The sequence below is a fragment of the Xenopus tropicalis genome, chromosome 5 (assembly GCF_000004195.4).
Source record: "Xenopus tropicalis strain Nigerian chromosome 5, UCB_Xtro_10.0, whole genome shotgun sequence".
NCBI classification, from domain to species: domain Eukaryota; kingdom Metazoa; phylum Chordata; class Amphibia; order Anura; family Pipidae; genus Xenopus; species Xenopus tropicalis.
In genome coordinates, this window is record NC_030681.2 from 101,387,044 (window position 1) to 101,402,825 (window position 15,782).

Consider the following 15,782-nt stretch of genomic DNA (forward strand, 5'->3'; position numbering starts at 1 on the left):
ACGTCACTACGCACGGGGCGCAACCTTATATAAGCGCAGATGGAGCGGAGAGCAGCGGGACATAGCGGCGGACGCCAGTAGTGACAGGGCCCGGACTCGATTAAAGGGGGCCTGACCTAAGAAAACTCTAGCACGGCCGGGCCCCCTTTAAAGTTAGAAACGTCCAGGCCCGGGATGATTGTGCCCCCAGTGCCCCCCTGATGGCGGCCCTGGGTGTGGGTTAGGTGTGCTGGGTTTACTTGGATGGGTTGAACATGATGGACACTGGTCTTTTTTCAACCCTATGTAACTATGTAACTATGGCACCTGTTATCCAGAATGCTCGGTACCTGGGGGTTTGCCGGATATGGGATCTTTCTGTAATTTTGGATCTCCATAACTTAAATCTACTAAATTTAAATAAGGATTAATTATATCTTAGTTGGGATCAAGTACAAGGTACTGTTTTTATTTTTATAGAGAAAAAGGAAATCATTTTTAAAAATGAGAATTATTTTGCTTATAATGTAGTCTATGGGAGATGGCCTTTCTGTAATTCGGAACTTTCTGGATAATAGGTTTCCAGATAAGGGATCCTATACCTTGTACTCTTATATTACATATATATATTACATAATATATTACATATTGATTCTGTTTATCTGTTATCTGTTATTCTGTTATCTGATATCTGTTTAATTAAAATGTAATCTCTGTTCATTCATTTTATGATATGAGTTGAATAAGATGTATGTTATGTTTGTTGCTGTATTACATTTAAAATAACCTTTTGGGTTTTATTGGCATTAGTGAATATATCCTGATGTAGAACAGTACTCTAGTTTTCTGTTAATTGTAAGTGTGAGGTATGGTATGTGATAAGAGACATATCCAAACTAAAGTTAGACCTGGGAAAGGACACAGTGCATTAGATCATAATTCAAAATCAGACAAGTTGAAAAGCGAATAAATCACATATCAGATTTATTCTTGGAAGTCATGGAAACATGCTGTGCATGCTTTTATTTTTGTCAGGTACAAATACAGATCCAAGAGAGATGGATAAGTTGTAGCTAGTTCAGCAGGCTTACCCAGACATGTAGTTTGCTTGATCACAGGGTACGGTAAAAAGACTTAAATTTGCCCACATGCCCATAGCAACCTATCTCATTTCTTTTTTTCAAACAACTGACTAGTAAATGCTTCCTGCTGATTGGTTGTTTGGATTAGTAGAAAAGTTGCAAAAGAGCATTTCTTAAATTATCCAGTGTATTTATCAATTAATCCAGCTCTGCATTAAAGAAATTGTGTGGTAACAAGGATCGATACTGGAGCAGCTGGTGAGAAAAGAAGTACAATGTAAAAAACCGCTATCAAATGAGAGGTTTGCAGAATGGAAGTGACAGCACGATTTCCTGTAATTAGAGAAATAATTTTACTTTTATAGAGGAAAAACAGGGAAGGGAAAAGGAATCCTTCTCATCCATTATGCAAATTCTCCAAGATTAACGTCATTTTAGGAGTGTAATATGCAAAGTTAAAGAAATCAAAGAGAAAGACAACCCCCTTTATATCAGATGTACAATATTAAAAGTTTCCCTTCACGGTCTTGATTGCAGCTATAATCAGATGTGTATAATTCATTAACCAATCTAGGAAAGTGACCTGTGCCTGATGATTATAAAAGTGCACCTGCTTAAATAATGCACAATTTTAAAATCCACGATTAATCTGATTTAAAAAAAAAAAAACAACTTAAAGTGCTAATATAAAGTGCTTGTGCCACAGTGCTGTATTTGACCAATTAAAAAATTCCACTTGTAAAATGAATCACAATGAACCAAGTAGCTGCGGTCTCCAAATTTACCTTTTCTCCTTTTTAAAAAATTGTAAACTTTATTCTCCTTTATATTTTATCTTATTGCTGTTTTCCCTCCATGGTTTTTGAGGTTTGCGGTTTTCTAGGATAACCTAGTTCTCTGCATAAGTGATAGGCAAGGTAAATTTGGAGACCGCAGCCAGTTGGTCCCTGCCTTGCTTTGCTTTCTGGTATCTCACGGCCTAGTTTTAGCCAAAAATTAAGACCGTTAAATTTTGGGATATCTCCACATCTTGTACCTATTTTCCTTCTGCAAACTCAATCAAGGTTTTTCATTAAAATAATCTAGGAGGTCACTAATTTAATAATAATTGAATTATCACCAATTGATTTAACTGGTTATTTAAGCACTGCGCTTTAAAATTAATGAACTAGTTTATATACTGGGATTCATTTATACATTTTAGTGGAATTTTGAATTGGTCAAATACAGCACTGTGGCATGAGCACTTTATATTAGCACTTTAAGTTGTTTTTTTTGTGGTTTTAATTGTGGGTTTTGAAATTTTACATTATTTAAGCAGGTGCACGATTATAATCATCAGACACAGGTCACTTTCCTAAATTGGTTAATGAATTATATATACCGGATTATAGTTGCAATCAAGACTGGGAAGGGAAACTTTTAATAGCAGCATAATAGTTACTATAACACTCTCTGTTGAATAATGTCACTATAACTTTGCTTTCCAGTGTACTGGTAATATTTCCTCTTGCATTTGCTTGTGTGTAATTGCATGATGATGTGCCATAAATTAACTGCTGTACAGTTTCCTTTTCAGTCCTTATACATGGTGCACTGGTTTAATTGATGAGGCTTCAAGTCTTTATGGTGTTTATATCTGTGTTTTTTTTTTTTTTTTTTTTTTTTTTAAATGAGGAAACATGTTTACCCATTTACTAGCATAGTTGGCCAGCACCTCCTATTTCATGGATCTCTATTACCTTAAAGTAAAGCTGCAAGGTTTTGGCTAACTAACTACAATAAACACAGGGAACAATACAGATTTGTGGAAACACACTGCGAGACCAGAATTATAGACCTTGTGTATGTATAAAAAAAATCCTATGTATACTAAGAACAATAACTACATTCCCCATTTGAAACTTTTATCCAAGCGTAGAAGTGAAATGTGGAAAAGTAATAAAGGCTGCAATAAATCATTAAATAGCATAGAATTATTAAGCATAAATTACATGAATAAATGTGTCTAAATAAGGTATTTCAGTATTAAAAGCAGAACTGGATAAATATTAACTGACGTTAGTAATCTCTAAATTAATTTTGACTAGATAAATCCATATCTTGCAATGAAATTGGGTTTGAAAGCACACAAAATAGTTACAAAATAATTTTTGTATTCCAAAATTAATGTACGATTGTTATGAAATGCCACTACAGGACAGTAGAGCGCATTTGTGAAATCGCCATTGTCTTTGCAGGACCCTAAGCAGCCACAAAGGTTTTATGTCTGATCCTATAGCACATGCATCAAAGCATGCATACCTGCCAAACTGGTGCTCAGTTCAAGGAGTGCGTAGAGATGCAAGCACATTTTTTTTTCTATTCCATTTTTGTACCCAGTGTTGCATATAGTGGTACTACATTTGAACACAAAATTAAAATTAAACTTAAATTATATTTGTAGCTAGTGAATGTTGCCCATAAAAGTAAAACATTTTGCATTATTAAAGATACATTTAATTAGACATTTTATTTTGTAACTGCACAAGTTGTTTTTTTTTTTGGTTTTTTTCTTGTAGAACTTTTAGGTAGCATCTTCCACCTCACACATAATCCTTCCAAGGTCCCCAAAGAAACCCAAATAATGTGCAGACCCTACAAAAGAAAAAAAATAATTTATCACTTAGTACCTCAGAGGGGGTACATATAAAGTGAAGGGATATTCCACAACACTCACTTGTGGTTATCAGGGTAGTGTGGTCACTGCCATAATAACCTCTGAGATACTATTCTGTAAAGATATAAAAACAGGTATACAATTTCTATGACATGCTGAATGCAAACGTTCATGTAGTTGAAATTATATATTATAATTTGGTAGCTAGAAATTTTAGGTTGGTTCCATTTCTTGGATTTTTGGTAGATTTAAAGTTTTTTTTTTTTTTTTTTCTCCCCCATATAGCATTGTCCAAGTTGTGATTTTTGTTTTTTTTAATGACAAGACCTGGCTTATTAAAGGGATAGCTTTTAAATGTAGCCTAAAACATAAACATTGTTTTGTTAAAGGAATACTGTCATGGGGAAAGACATTTTTTTTCAAAACCCATCCTTTAATAGAGCTTCTCCAGCAGAATCCTGCATTGAAATTCAATTTTTCAAAACGCAAACAGATTTTGTTTATATCTAATTTTGAAATTTCAAATGGGGCTAGCCTTATTTTTAATTTCCCTGGGTTCCACAGCCATGTTACTTGTGCTTTGATAAACTTCAGTCACACTTTACTGCTGAGCTGCAAGTTGGAGTGACATCCCTCCCTTTTCCCCCCAGCAGCTGATCAGCAGAACAATGGGAAGACAGCAAGATAGCAGCTCCCAGTAGATATCATAATAGCACTCAATAGTAAGAAATCCAAGTCTCGCTTGGGACTCCTCCAGTTACATGGGAGTAGGAGAAACAATAGGTTACCTGAAAGCAGTTCTAATGTGTAGCGCTGGCTCCTTCTGAAAGCTCAGACTCCGGCACTATGCACTGAGATGGCTGCCAATATTATAACTAAAAAGAAAATACATCTGCTGGTTCAAAAATAAAATTTAAAATAGTAGAGTGAATTATTTGCTATGTAAACTGTGTAATTTGGAAATAAAAAGTACCCCATAAAATTTGACAGAATCTCTTTAATAAACTTTAAGGTAGAGCTCAAGCTCAGCCAGTTATAAGGCTGTAAGGCTACCTTATGATTTGTGCTATCCAATTTTGCAGTGGATCTTTATATTTTTTTGCAGGTTTTAAAATATTTAAATTTTGGAGTTTAAATTGTGACCTGGCTGCTGGGATTCCACCCAAGCAGCCAGGTGTTTGTTTGAATTGCAAATGAGTGGTGAATTGATGATGTCCTGAATAAACAGATAAGTGAGGAAAAAAATAACAAATAACAAAATAACAACAATAACCATAACAAATCTTGAATTATGATATCTGGTTGATGGGGTATTGATCCTACCATCTATACAATTTGGTCAGAAATGAATGTGATACAGTCAACCTTTAATTAAAAAGGTCTGATTTTATACAGATCAATTTTTGCAATTCCTCTTTTATAGTAGGCCAACAGTGGTCATAAACTGTTATAGAAATGTCAACTTTTGGTACTTCAAGTTTATAACTGTGCTTAACCTGGTTAAAAAAAAAAAAAAAAGACTAATTTTAGACTTAGGAATCGGTACACAAAATGAACTTCTTTTTCTGCAATATATGGCTGAGAACAAAATGCACTAGAAGCATCAGTTTAGACTTGGCCAATATTTTTGTTTGTAGGTGTATCTGCCATGTCTGGTATAATTAATACAAGTGTTATTCCTTGGGTTTGTGCCTTGGGTCCATTGACTGATGCTTGAAAAAGTTTAGATGCAGTATGTGATATATATCATCATTTGAGAATCCAGTTCATGCACTTGCTTAATACCAATACGCCCTAGACCTATTTACATGAGTAGTTTTCTCCAAAAACTTACCTGCCTCAGCCAAGTATGTATTACGTTTTACAGAGAAGAATACATTTGAGGTTAGAACCCTAAACTCTGAAAATTGGTTTAAAATTACTAATAAAAACAGAAATATAAGAAACCTCTTTTGAAAATGTAGTCTCTAATAAAACAAAAAACAGCTGGTTCTTGGCAAAATTTGCCAAGAACCAAGAGGGATAAACCAATTTCAGGTATGTATTAATGAATCCCTATGCCTATATTGACCAATGTATGACTTCTTTATGGGCAAAGAAATTCTAAAATTGCATGTTTTGGCAAAAATTCATTCATTTTGCCCCCAAAATCTCTTCATTCTTTCTGTTTTCATCTGCTATTTGCAATTGTAACGGGCTGTAAAAAATTAAGAGATTCTAATATATGCATAAATAGCATGTATTTGAAACCTAATCTTGGTAACATTAATTTTATATTTTATTTATATGTATATTTTATTTATTATATTTGACAATGTTAATTCTTCCTTTTTGGTTCCTAGGAAGTTGATGAAAAGTCTTGGACAGGCTGGAGAGATTGAACCTGAAACAGAGGGAATATTAGTGGAGTATGGTGTAGATTTTTCTGATTTCCCTGATAAGGTTTTGCAGTGCCTACCACAGGACCTTCCATGGACTATACCACAGGAAGAGTTCCAGAAAAGAAAAGACTTAAGGCAAGTGTCAGTGGCCTAATTGATATATAAAGATAAAATTAGCTAGTGCTGGGCGGTATACCGGTATAAACCGAACACCGTTTTTTTTTTTAAAAAAATGATATAAATTTTTAACATACCGGCATACCGGTGTGCGCGCCTCCTGGCAATTTTTATTAGTATTTCCGGGTTGCGCGCGTGACGTCAGCGCGCACGTAACGGCAGCGCGCACGTAACGGCAGCACGCACACTCTACAAAAGCGCCGTCGCTAGGACGCATCACTCAGAGTCGGATACCAATGTAAGCTGTCGGGGGTGCCTGCGGCTGCCTGGCCAGTAATTTATATTTATGTGAAGGGGATGGGGGGGTGTGCGGATGGGGGGGGGATGGTGGGTGTTTGGGGTGGTCACCTAATCATGCATGGGGGAAAAAAAAATACTGTCAAATACCGTGATACCGATATAATTTTGAAAAATACCGTGATATAAATTTTTGGTCATACCGCCCAGCACTAAAATTAGCGCTTATATACCTGGTTTATAGTTATTTATGTAAATAGTGTTTTGTTTTTGTTTTTTTACATATGACTTTATTCTGCTTTCCAGGTTATTTTCTATAGACTTCAACAAGTTTGTGCTGTGGTCAGATAAATGCTTTACTTTAGAGGAAAATATACCCTATTTATAAATAGAATTTCTCTTTATTCTGCCTAACTACCAATTGAAGTATTGACTGATGCTGTAATGTTTCCACACGTCTTCCTCTATTATGTTAAATCTCTGTTTAAAGAGCAAGGAAAGGCTTCTACTGTAGCTCTTGCCCCCTTGCCTGCAGCAGATCACAGACTTTATTTTTTAAAATAATGCTTCCTTCTGCCATCTTCGATCTATTGTGCTCCAGCTCTCCCCAGCATCGCAACGACCAAACGCCCCCCGCAGCACTCACCTGCTCCTTCTGTGTCCTAATCGTGCGCACTCATAGGGGTCAGCTCAGAGGGTAGGGGAGCGTGCCTGCTTGTGTCACTAAAGAGAGCAATGCGCATGCGCCACCTAAAGTGTCCTGGTCGTAGGGTCTGTGCAGGAGCGATGCATTATGGGAATCCTCTTTACCCAGCTCAGCGGTTTTTTTTCCTGTTTGGCCTCTGAATTTCTGAACGATTGCTATATGGGGAGACTTAAGGGCACTATTGAGACAACTGATGGTGAGCCTGCAGCTTGAGATTAACTCTTAGGTAGCCTTTCTTTCTCCTTTAAGAAAAGATCAGTGTATAGCATATTCATAAACAATTTCTTTATTTAATGTCTATTTGTTATTGAAGACATTTTATTGTATTATCATATTATTGTATTGTTACCAGAGTTCCAGATAATACATCCCATACCTGATACCAGTTTTTGTTGAGTTTTAGGGACATGAAATGCACAGTGTCTTATTTTCTAGATGGCAAAATTTTTATATTGGTGTAAGTACATAGCAATGAATACTAAGTTGAACAGTTGAAATTCTGCGCATGTTTCAATCCTGTATCTTTATCATTCTATCTTCACATCAAAGCTGCTGTAATCCTGTTTAATGAGACAGTTTGCTGCACTGGAAAACTTTGATATTTTTCTAAATGTCTCCAAGAATTTGTAACATTATAGATAATTCTTTCCCGGTTCTTTTGTTCTGTGTATACAGTAGAGGAGCCAGAGTGCCAAGTTCCACCCAATAGCTGCACTGTTGCCTCAGCTCCAACTACGCAGTGGTTGACACAGGATATGGTGCTTAAAGGGTTATACAAGATAAATGTAAACAAGGCACCTTGGCCAGATGAAATACACCCCCGGGTACTGAGAGAGCTAGGTTCAGATTTACAATGGCCTTTGTTTCTGATATTCTCAGACACTCTTTCATCAGGTATGGTACCTAGGGATTGGAAGAAGGCGAATGTCATTCCTATATTTAAAAAGGTAGCAATTATAGGCCTGTAAGTTTGACATCCGTGGTGGGCAAGTTATTTAAAGGCTTGTTAAGGGATCATATACAAAATTATGTACTGGAGAATGGCATTATGAGCAGTAATCCGCATGGCTTTATGAAGGACAGGACATGTCAGACCAATTTAATTGCTTTTTATGATGAGGTAAGTAAGAAGCTGGACAATGGGGATGTAGTAGATTTAATCTGTTTGGATTTTGCCAAAGCATTTGATACCGTTCCCCACAAACGACTGCCTTCTAAACTAAGATCTATTGGTCTTAGTGAAGTCGTTTGCACATGGATAGAAAACTGGCTACAGGATCGGGTACAGAGGGTGGTTGTTAATGGTACATTCTCTACTTGGAGTAAGGTTCTCAGTGGGGTCCCTCAGGGTTCTGTACTGGGTCCAATTTTGTTTAACTTGTTCAGAAATGACTTAGGGGAGGGTATTTTAAGTAATGTATCAGTGTTTGCAGGTGACACAAAACTCTGCAAACCACTCAATTCTATCCAGGATGTGGCATCCTTGCAGCAGGATCTTGACCAACTGGCAATCTGGGCGGCTAAGTGGCAGATGAGATTAAATGTGGATAAATGTAAGGTCATGCACCTGGGATGTAAAAATATGCAAGCCACGTATACCCTTAATGGGACTGCACTAGGCAAATCCTTAATGGAGAAGGACCTTGGAGTCCTTGTAGATAATAAACTTGGCTGTAGCAAGCAATGCCAGGCAGCAGCTGCAAGGACAAACAAGGTTTTGAGCTGTATTAAAAGGGGTATAGATTCACGGGAGGAGGGGGTTATTCTTCCCCTTTACAGAGCGCTGGTAAGGCCCCATCTAGAATATGCTGTTCAGTTCTGGTCTCCAGTGCTTAAACGGGACATTATTGAGTTAGAGAGGGTCCAGAGAAGGGCAAATAAGCTGGTAAAGGGTTTGGAAAGTCTCAGTTATGAAGAAAGACTGGCCAAGTTGGGTCTGTTTACACTGGAGGCGCTTAAGAGGTGACATGATAACTATGTATAAATATATAAGGGGATCATATAATAACCTCTCTAATGCTTTATTTACCAGTTGGTCCTTCCAACAGACACGAGGGCACCCACTCCGTTTAGAAGAAGGGAGGTTCCGTTTAAATATTCGGAAAGGATTTTTTACAGTGAGAGCTGTGAAGTTGTGGAATTCCCTCCCCGAATCAGTCGTGCTGGCTGATACATTATATAGCTTTAAAGGAACAGTAACACCAAAAAATGAAAGTGTATAAAAGTAACTAAAATATAATGTGCTGTTGCCCTGCACTGGTAAAAGTTGTGTGTTTACTTCAGAAAGTCTACTATAATTTATATAAATAAGCTGCTATGTAGCCATGGAGGCAGCCATTCAAAGGAGAAAAGGCACAGGCACATAGCAGATAACAGATAAAACACTATTGTATTCCACAGAGCTTATCTGTTATCTGTTATGTAACCTGTGCCTTTTCTCCTTTTTTCCTGCTTGAATGGCTCCCCCCGTGGCTACACAGCAGCATTATATAAATTATAGTAGTGTTACTGTAGCAAATACACCAGTTTTACCAGTGCAGGGCAACAGTGCATTATATTTTTATTACTTTAAAGCTCTTTCATTTTTTAGTGTTACTGTTCCTTTAAGAAGGGGTTGGATGGCTTATTAGCAAGTAAGGGAATACAGGGTTATGGGAGATAGCTCTTAGTACAAGTTGATCCAGGGACTGGTCTGATTGCCATCTTGGAGTCAGGAAGGAATTTTTTCCCCTCTGCGGCAAATTAGAGAGGCTTCAGATGGGGTTTTTTTGCCTTCCTCTGGATCAACTAGAAGTTAGGTAGGTTATATATAGGCATTATGGTTGAACGTGATGGACGTACATCTTTTTTCAACCTAACTTACTATGTTACTATGTAAGAATTTAAACGTGGACTCTGATAAATACTTTTTTTTTTAAACCTTCTCTTCTTTGTTGCTTGTTGAGACTGGTTAGTGCATAATCATTGATTAGAAATTAAGATATTTCTATGGTTTTTTTTTTTGTTTGTTTAAAAATACCTGCAGTATGAGGGTTTGAAACGCAAATCTTTGAAATGTTTCATTTAAAGGAATACTGTCATGGGAAAACATGTTGTTTTTCAAAACACATCAGTTAATAGAGTTTCTCCAGCAGAATCCTGCATTGAAATTGTTTTCTTAAATTTTGAAATTTCATATGGTGCTAGTCATGTTCTTCATTTTCCAGGTTGCCTCAGCCATGTGATCTATGGTCTTATAATCCTCAGTCACACTTTACTGCTGAGCTGCAAGTTGGAGTGATATCAGCCCCCCTCCCTTTCAGCAGAACAATGGGAAGGTAGCAAGATAGCAGCTCCCAGTAGATATCTGGATAGCACTCAATAGTAAGAACTCCAAGTCCAGCTTGGTACTCCAGTTACATGGGAGTAGGAGAAACAATAGGTTACCTGAAAGCAGTTCTAATGTGTAGAGCTGGCTCCTTCTGAAAGCTCAGACTCAGGCACAATGCACTGAGATGGCTGCCTATGCACCAATATTACAACAACAAAAAAATACATTTGTTGGTTCAAGAATAAAATTTTGAATGGTAGAGTGAATTATTTGCTATGTAAACAGTGTCATTTAGAAATAATAAGTACACCATAAAAACCATGACAGAATCCCTTTAATTTTCTTTGGAATTTTACCAAAATGGGACTTTTGGAATGATGCAAATCAAACAAGGAATTATTTTTTTTTCTACTTCTCTGCTGAAGGGTTTCATAATGGCTAAGTTACATCTGCAAGTACAGTTGTAGTCCCCAAATTTTTCCCACATTCAGTTGCACATAATCACTTTCATTAACAGTACCTGTGCCAAAATGCATTTCTTGCCTAGCTGTACTCGACCCACTCATTCCTTCCCTCCCATTCTGAATTGAGCACAGCTGTACCTATTGACGCAGAATAGGTGCAGATGTCATTCGCACATCAAACACTGGAAACAATGCCAGAATGACTTCCACATACCATGTATACTCGAGTATAAGCCGATCCGAATATAAGCCGAGGTACCTAATTTTACCTAAGAAAACTGGAAAAACGTATTGACTCGAGTTTAAGCCTAGGGTGGGAAATGCAGCCGCTACTGCCAAGTTTCAGTAATCAAATTATTTAATAAAAGGACACTAACAATTGCTTACATGACTACCATATTAATAAACACAAGGTGTGGGCTGGAAAATGAGGCACATCCAACATAAGATAACCACATGCAAGGTTGTACAGGTTGTACAGGTTAATATTTCATTTAATTTTTGTAGTGTCTAGGTAATGATAGTCCTGCACAGTTTTGCCCTGTTAGGATATGTTGCCATAACTGTATGTTATGCCATACCCGCTGGAGTAATAATGCTGCAGAATGCATGTGCTACTGTAGCTGCAGATTGTTGCTCCGTTATTTGCACACATTGCTCTGATTCTCTGCAGCTGCAGCAAGTTGTTGTAGAGCTATAGCGTGCTACAGTGTAGCATTTCAAATAAATACTCATTTGTGTCATGCTATGCTTGTTCTGAGCGACAGGACCATGTGTATAGATACAACATTTTTTTTTTAAAGTTTCATTTTTATTGTTTTTTAACACAGAAAAGTGGGGGAAAGAGGGGAAGGGGAAAAAGGGGGGGGGAGGACAACGGAAATACATGGCAATATCACATTGTAGATCACATACATTATGAGGGTAGTAGTATACAGAAGTTTACTATATTGAAGGCGAGCAGTACAGTGTTTACGTTGCGACATTATTACAGTAGTTGTTACACGGTGTAATTTGTGCAAAATTAGCATGATGGTACATTACAGGATATAAGTGTTTAGCTGGGATCGTCATGTCCCATCAGGTATACCAGGGTTTAGTTCCAACCAGGGGGACCAGATTCTTTCAAACTTCAAGGGGCACCCGCGAGCTTCATAAGTGAGTCTGATAGAGGGCAATGCTGCATTAATGAGGGTTTGCCAAAGTTCTGGTGTGGGTACGTTATTGCCCATCCAGTTTAATATTATGGCTTTCCTAGCATAGTACAGAATAGATCGGTATAAGGATCTAGTTTTGTTGAGAGGCACTAGATCTTCGATCTGGGCCAACAGGCATACCTCTGGGGTGCATAGATTGGGAAGGCCCAAGTTATCTGCCATGTATTTAGTTACCTTGGACCAGTAGCTTTGAATTGGTGGACATTCCCAGGCTAGATGTAGGAAAGAGGACCCTGTGTTATAGCATTTAGGACATGTGGCCTCAGGGCTGCGTCCCATTTTTTGTATTTTGAGGGGGGTGACGTACAATTGGTGGATAAACTTATATTGTATTAGTCTGTCCCGTATTGAGATCAGGTCTGTGTATAGCACCTCGGTAGATTCGTCCCATTGTTCGTTTGTCATATTGGGAATTATTTGTTGCCATTTACGGCGGGCCGTGCTAAAAGGAGGTGAAATACTGTTCAGCAGAGTTTTATAGAATCTGGATGTTAATTTGCCTGTACAAGGGTTCCTTAATACTAGTTCGGTATTCGAGGGGGTAGGTGTTAGCTCCAGTGACGTGAATTGAGCTTTGAAGGCGTGCCTAAGTTGGAAGTAGCGGAATATTTGAATGTCCCGTCTATCAAGTTTCCCTTGGAGCTGTTCCAGGGTGGGAAATTTGTCCTTAACCACTATATCGCCTAGGTACTTGATACCCATTTGGGCCCAATATCTTACGTCTTGGAGGCCCTGGAGGTGCGGTAAGTTAGAATTGTTCCATAGGGGGAGGAAAGGAGAAATGGGGGGGGTGAGATGGTTAAGTAATTTAGATGCTGCTTTCCATGCCCTGACTGGGACAGTAACTGTTGTGGGGCATCTAGGGTAGTCTGAGGGCCTTTTGTATATCGTGTTATGGGCTGCCTCTGGTGAACCAATCCGGTGGGCCAGGATAAGGAATCCCGGGTCTTTCTCATCTGCATGAAGCCAGGTATGTATGTAGTATAACTGGCTGGCCAGGAAATATAAGTGTAGGTGCGGGAGAGCCAATCCCCTTTCTGACACTGGGGCCGTGAGAGATCTCCAGGATATTCTAGGGGTCTTGTTGGCCCATAGGAAGGGAATTAGTATTGAGTTTACTTTTTGAAAGGTCTTTTTGGGAACCCAGACCGGTGAATTGTGTAGCTTGTACAAGAATTTGGGGAGGTAAATCATTTTATATAAGTTTACTCTGCCCCATAGCGTGAGGGGGAGTTTGGCCCATTGATTTGTAGTGGTTTTGAGCTGAGTGATGAGGGGTTCGATATTGTCGGCTATGTAGGGTGCGGTTGAGGGTGAGATCTGTATTCCTAGGTATCTAAATTTAGTAACCCAGCGTAAGCCATAGGTGTTGTCGGGGGGGTGCAGTATGGGGTCAACCGGAAGTATTACTGATTTCCCTTTGTTTATGTGGAGGCCCGAGTAGTTACCAAATAGGGAAAGTGTCTGGAGGGCCGCCCGCATAGAGGTGGAGGTGTCAGCTAGGAAAAGTAGTAAGTCGTCCGCGTATAGGGCTAATTTATCTTCCATGGTGTGTTGTTTAAAGCCAGTTATATTGGGGGATTGTCGTATTAACAGGGCAAGCGGTTCAATGGCAAATGCAAAAAGTAGGGGAGATAGTGGGCAGCCCTGCCTGGTGCCTCTGTGGAGTGGGAATGGCTCAGATGGGGTTCCATGAATTTTAATGCGGGCCATTGGTTTTTTGTATAGCAGTTGGATCCAGCTGATGAATTGTGGTCCAAGTCCGAATCTCCTCAGTACCTCCCATAAGTAAGGCCATTCTACTGAATCAAATGCCTTGGCCGCATCCAGTGAGACCAAGGCGCGTGAACCACTATTCTCATGTTTGAGTTGGAGGTGGGTAAAAACCCTTCTGAGGTTGTGAGAAGTGGATTTCCCAGGCATAAAGCCGGTCTGGTCTGGGTGTATGAGCAAAGGGGCTATTCTAGCTAATCTGCGTGCCAAAATTTTAGCAAATATTTTAGCATCGGTATTGATAAGCGAGATGGGCCTGTAGGAATCACATGTTTCTGGGTCCTTACCCTCTTTGGCTATAAGAACCACAGTTGCGTCGTAGAAGGAGGGAGGAAGCTGACCCTTTTCTATGGCATTGAGATATGTTTGGTGAAGCTGTTGTACTAGGAGAGGGCCCTGTAGGTTGTACCAGGCTACTGGAAAACCATCGGGTCCCGGGGTCTTGCCCGGGGGGAGAGCCGCCAGTGCTTCCGCCACTTCCGATTCCGTAATAGGGGCGTTCAGGTGGGCTGCCTCTGTCGGGGGTAAGCTTGGGAATTCTATCCTATCAAGGAAGTGTGTGAGTTCCTCTAGAGTAGCATAGTAATTTGACTGGTAGGAGTTCTGGTAGTATTTTGTGAACGTGTCTAGAATTTCAGGGGGAGTGGTAACCAAGGCACCAGTGGAGTCTCTAATTCTAGGGATAAGGGTTTGTGAGTCCCTGGAATTGGAGAGATAGGCTAGCAATTTGCCGGCCTTCTCTCCTTGCTCAAAAATTCTTTGGTTAGTGTAGAGTAGCCTTTTTCTTGTAGTTTTGGTATGAGCTAGTTCTACATCTCTTTGTGCTTGTTGAAGGAGTTGATGTGATTCCTCTGAAAGTGTGTTAGTATACTCTTTTTCTGCTTCCCCCAAGGCTATCTCAGTTATCTTGACCTCTGCTTTAAGTTTATTTCTGGCCTTAGTAATTTCGCTTATTAATGTTCCCCTAGCTACTACCTTGGATGCCTCCCATAGTACTTCACTAGGGGCTGTGTCCTGGTTGTGTTCCCGGTATGCGACATATTCAGCTTGTGAGGATTCCCGTATATCTACATTTGACAACCACAGAGGGCATAACCGCCAATCAGCTCGTCTGGCTTTAGATGATAAATTTAATGTTAAGTGCAGTGGGGAATGATCGGAGAAGGCTCTGGGAAGGTATTCCGCGGATGCCGTGAACTGTGCAAAATCAGCTGATGCTAGAGCCAAATCAATTCGGGATAGTGAGCCGTGGCTTGGGGAATGGCAGGAATATTGCCTCTCCCCGGGGTGTTTCCATCTCCACAGTTCCATGAGACCAAGGGCATCGGCCCATTTAGCTAAGCTGGTAAGTTGAGTCCCAGTCTGCCCCAGTCTATCTAAGTGAGGAGCAAGGACTGCATTAAAGTCTCCAAGGAGGCATATAGGGGCACTGGGGAATGCTGCAATTAGATCATAAATTTTTCCCAGTAGGTCATTGTCAGAGGGGGGAGGGCTATAAACATTGGCCAGTGTCAGGAGCTGATTAGCGATTCTGCAATGCATAACAACATATCGACCATAAAAATCAATATTCAATCCCAAACATTCAAATAGGACACCTTTACGAACCAAAATAGATACTCCCCTTGCGTGAGTGGAATAGGGAGCATGGTAGGCTTGGGCTACCCAGCGTTTTTTAAGGGACAAGAGTTTCTGGCCAACCAAATGAGTCTCTTGTAATAATAACAAAGCAGGTTTCCATTGCTTGATATAGTCAAAGAGTAGGGCCCTTTTAAACTTGGAGTTTAGGCCCCTAGT

At 39.3% G+C, this 15,782-nt stretch overlaps 1 protein-coding gene across 5 annotated transcripts in view; it reads left to right on the forward strand.

The window, feature by feature from the left end:
* dis3l2 (DIS3 like 3'-5' exoribonuclease 2) overlaps window positions 1-15,782 on the forward strand; it is a 225,945-nt gene that overhangs the window by 113,109 nt on the left and 97,054 nt on the right. For all 5 annotated transcript variants that reach the window (XM_031901823.1, XM_031901824.1, XM_031901825.1 and 2 more), the window contains 1 exon segment: window positions 6,063-6,236. In XM_031901823.1, coding sequence (XP_031757683.1) covers window positions 6,063-6,236 — 174 coding nt within the window.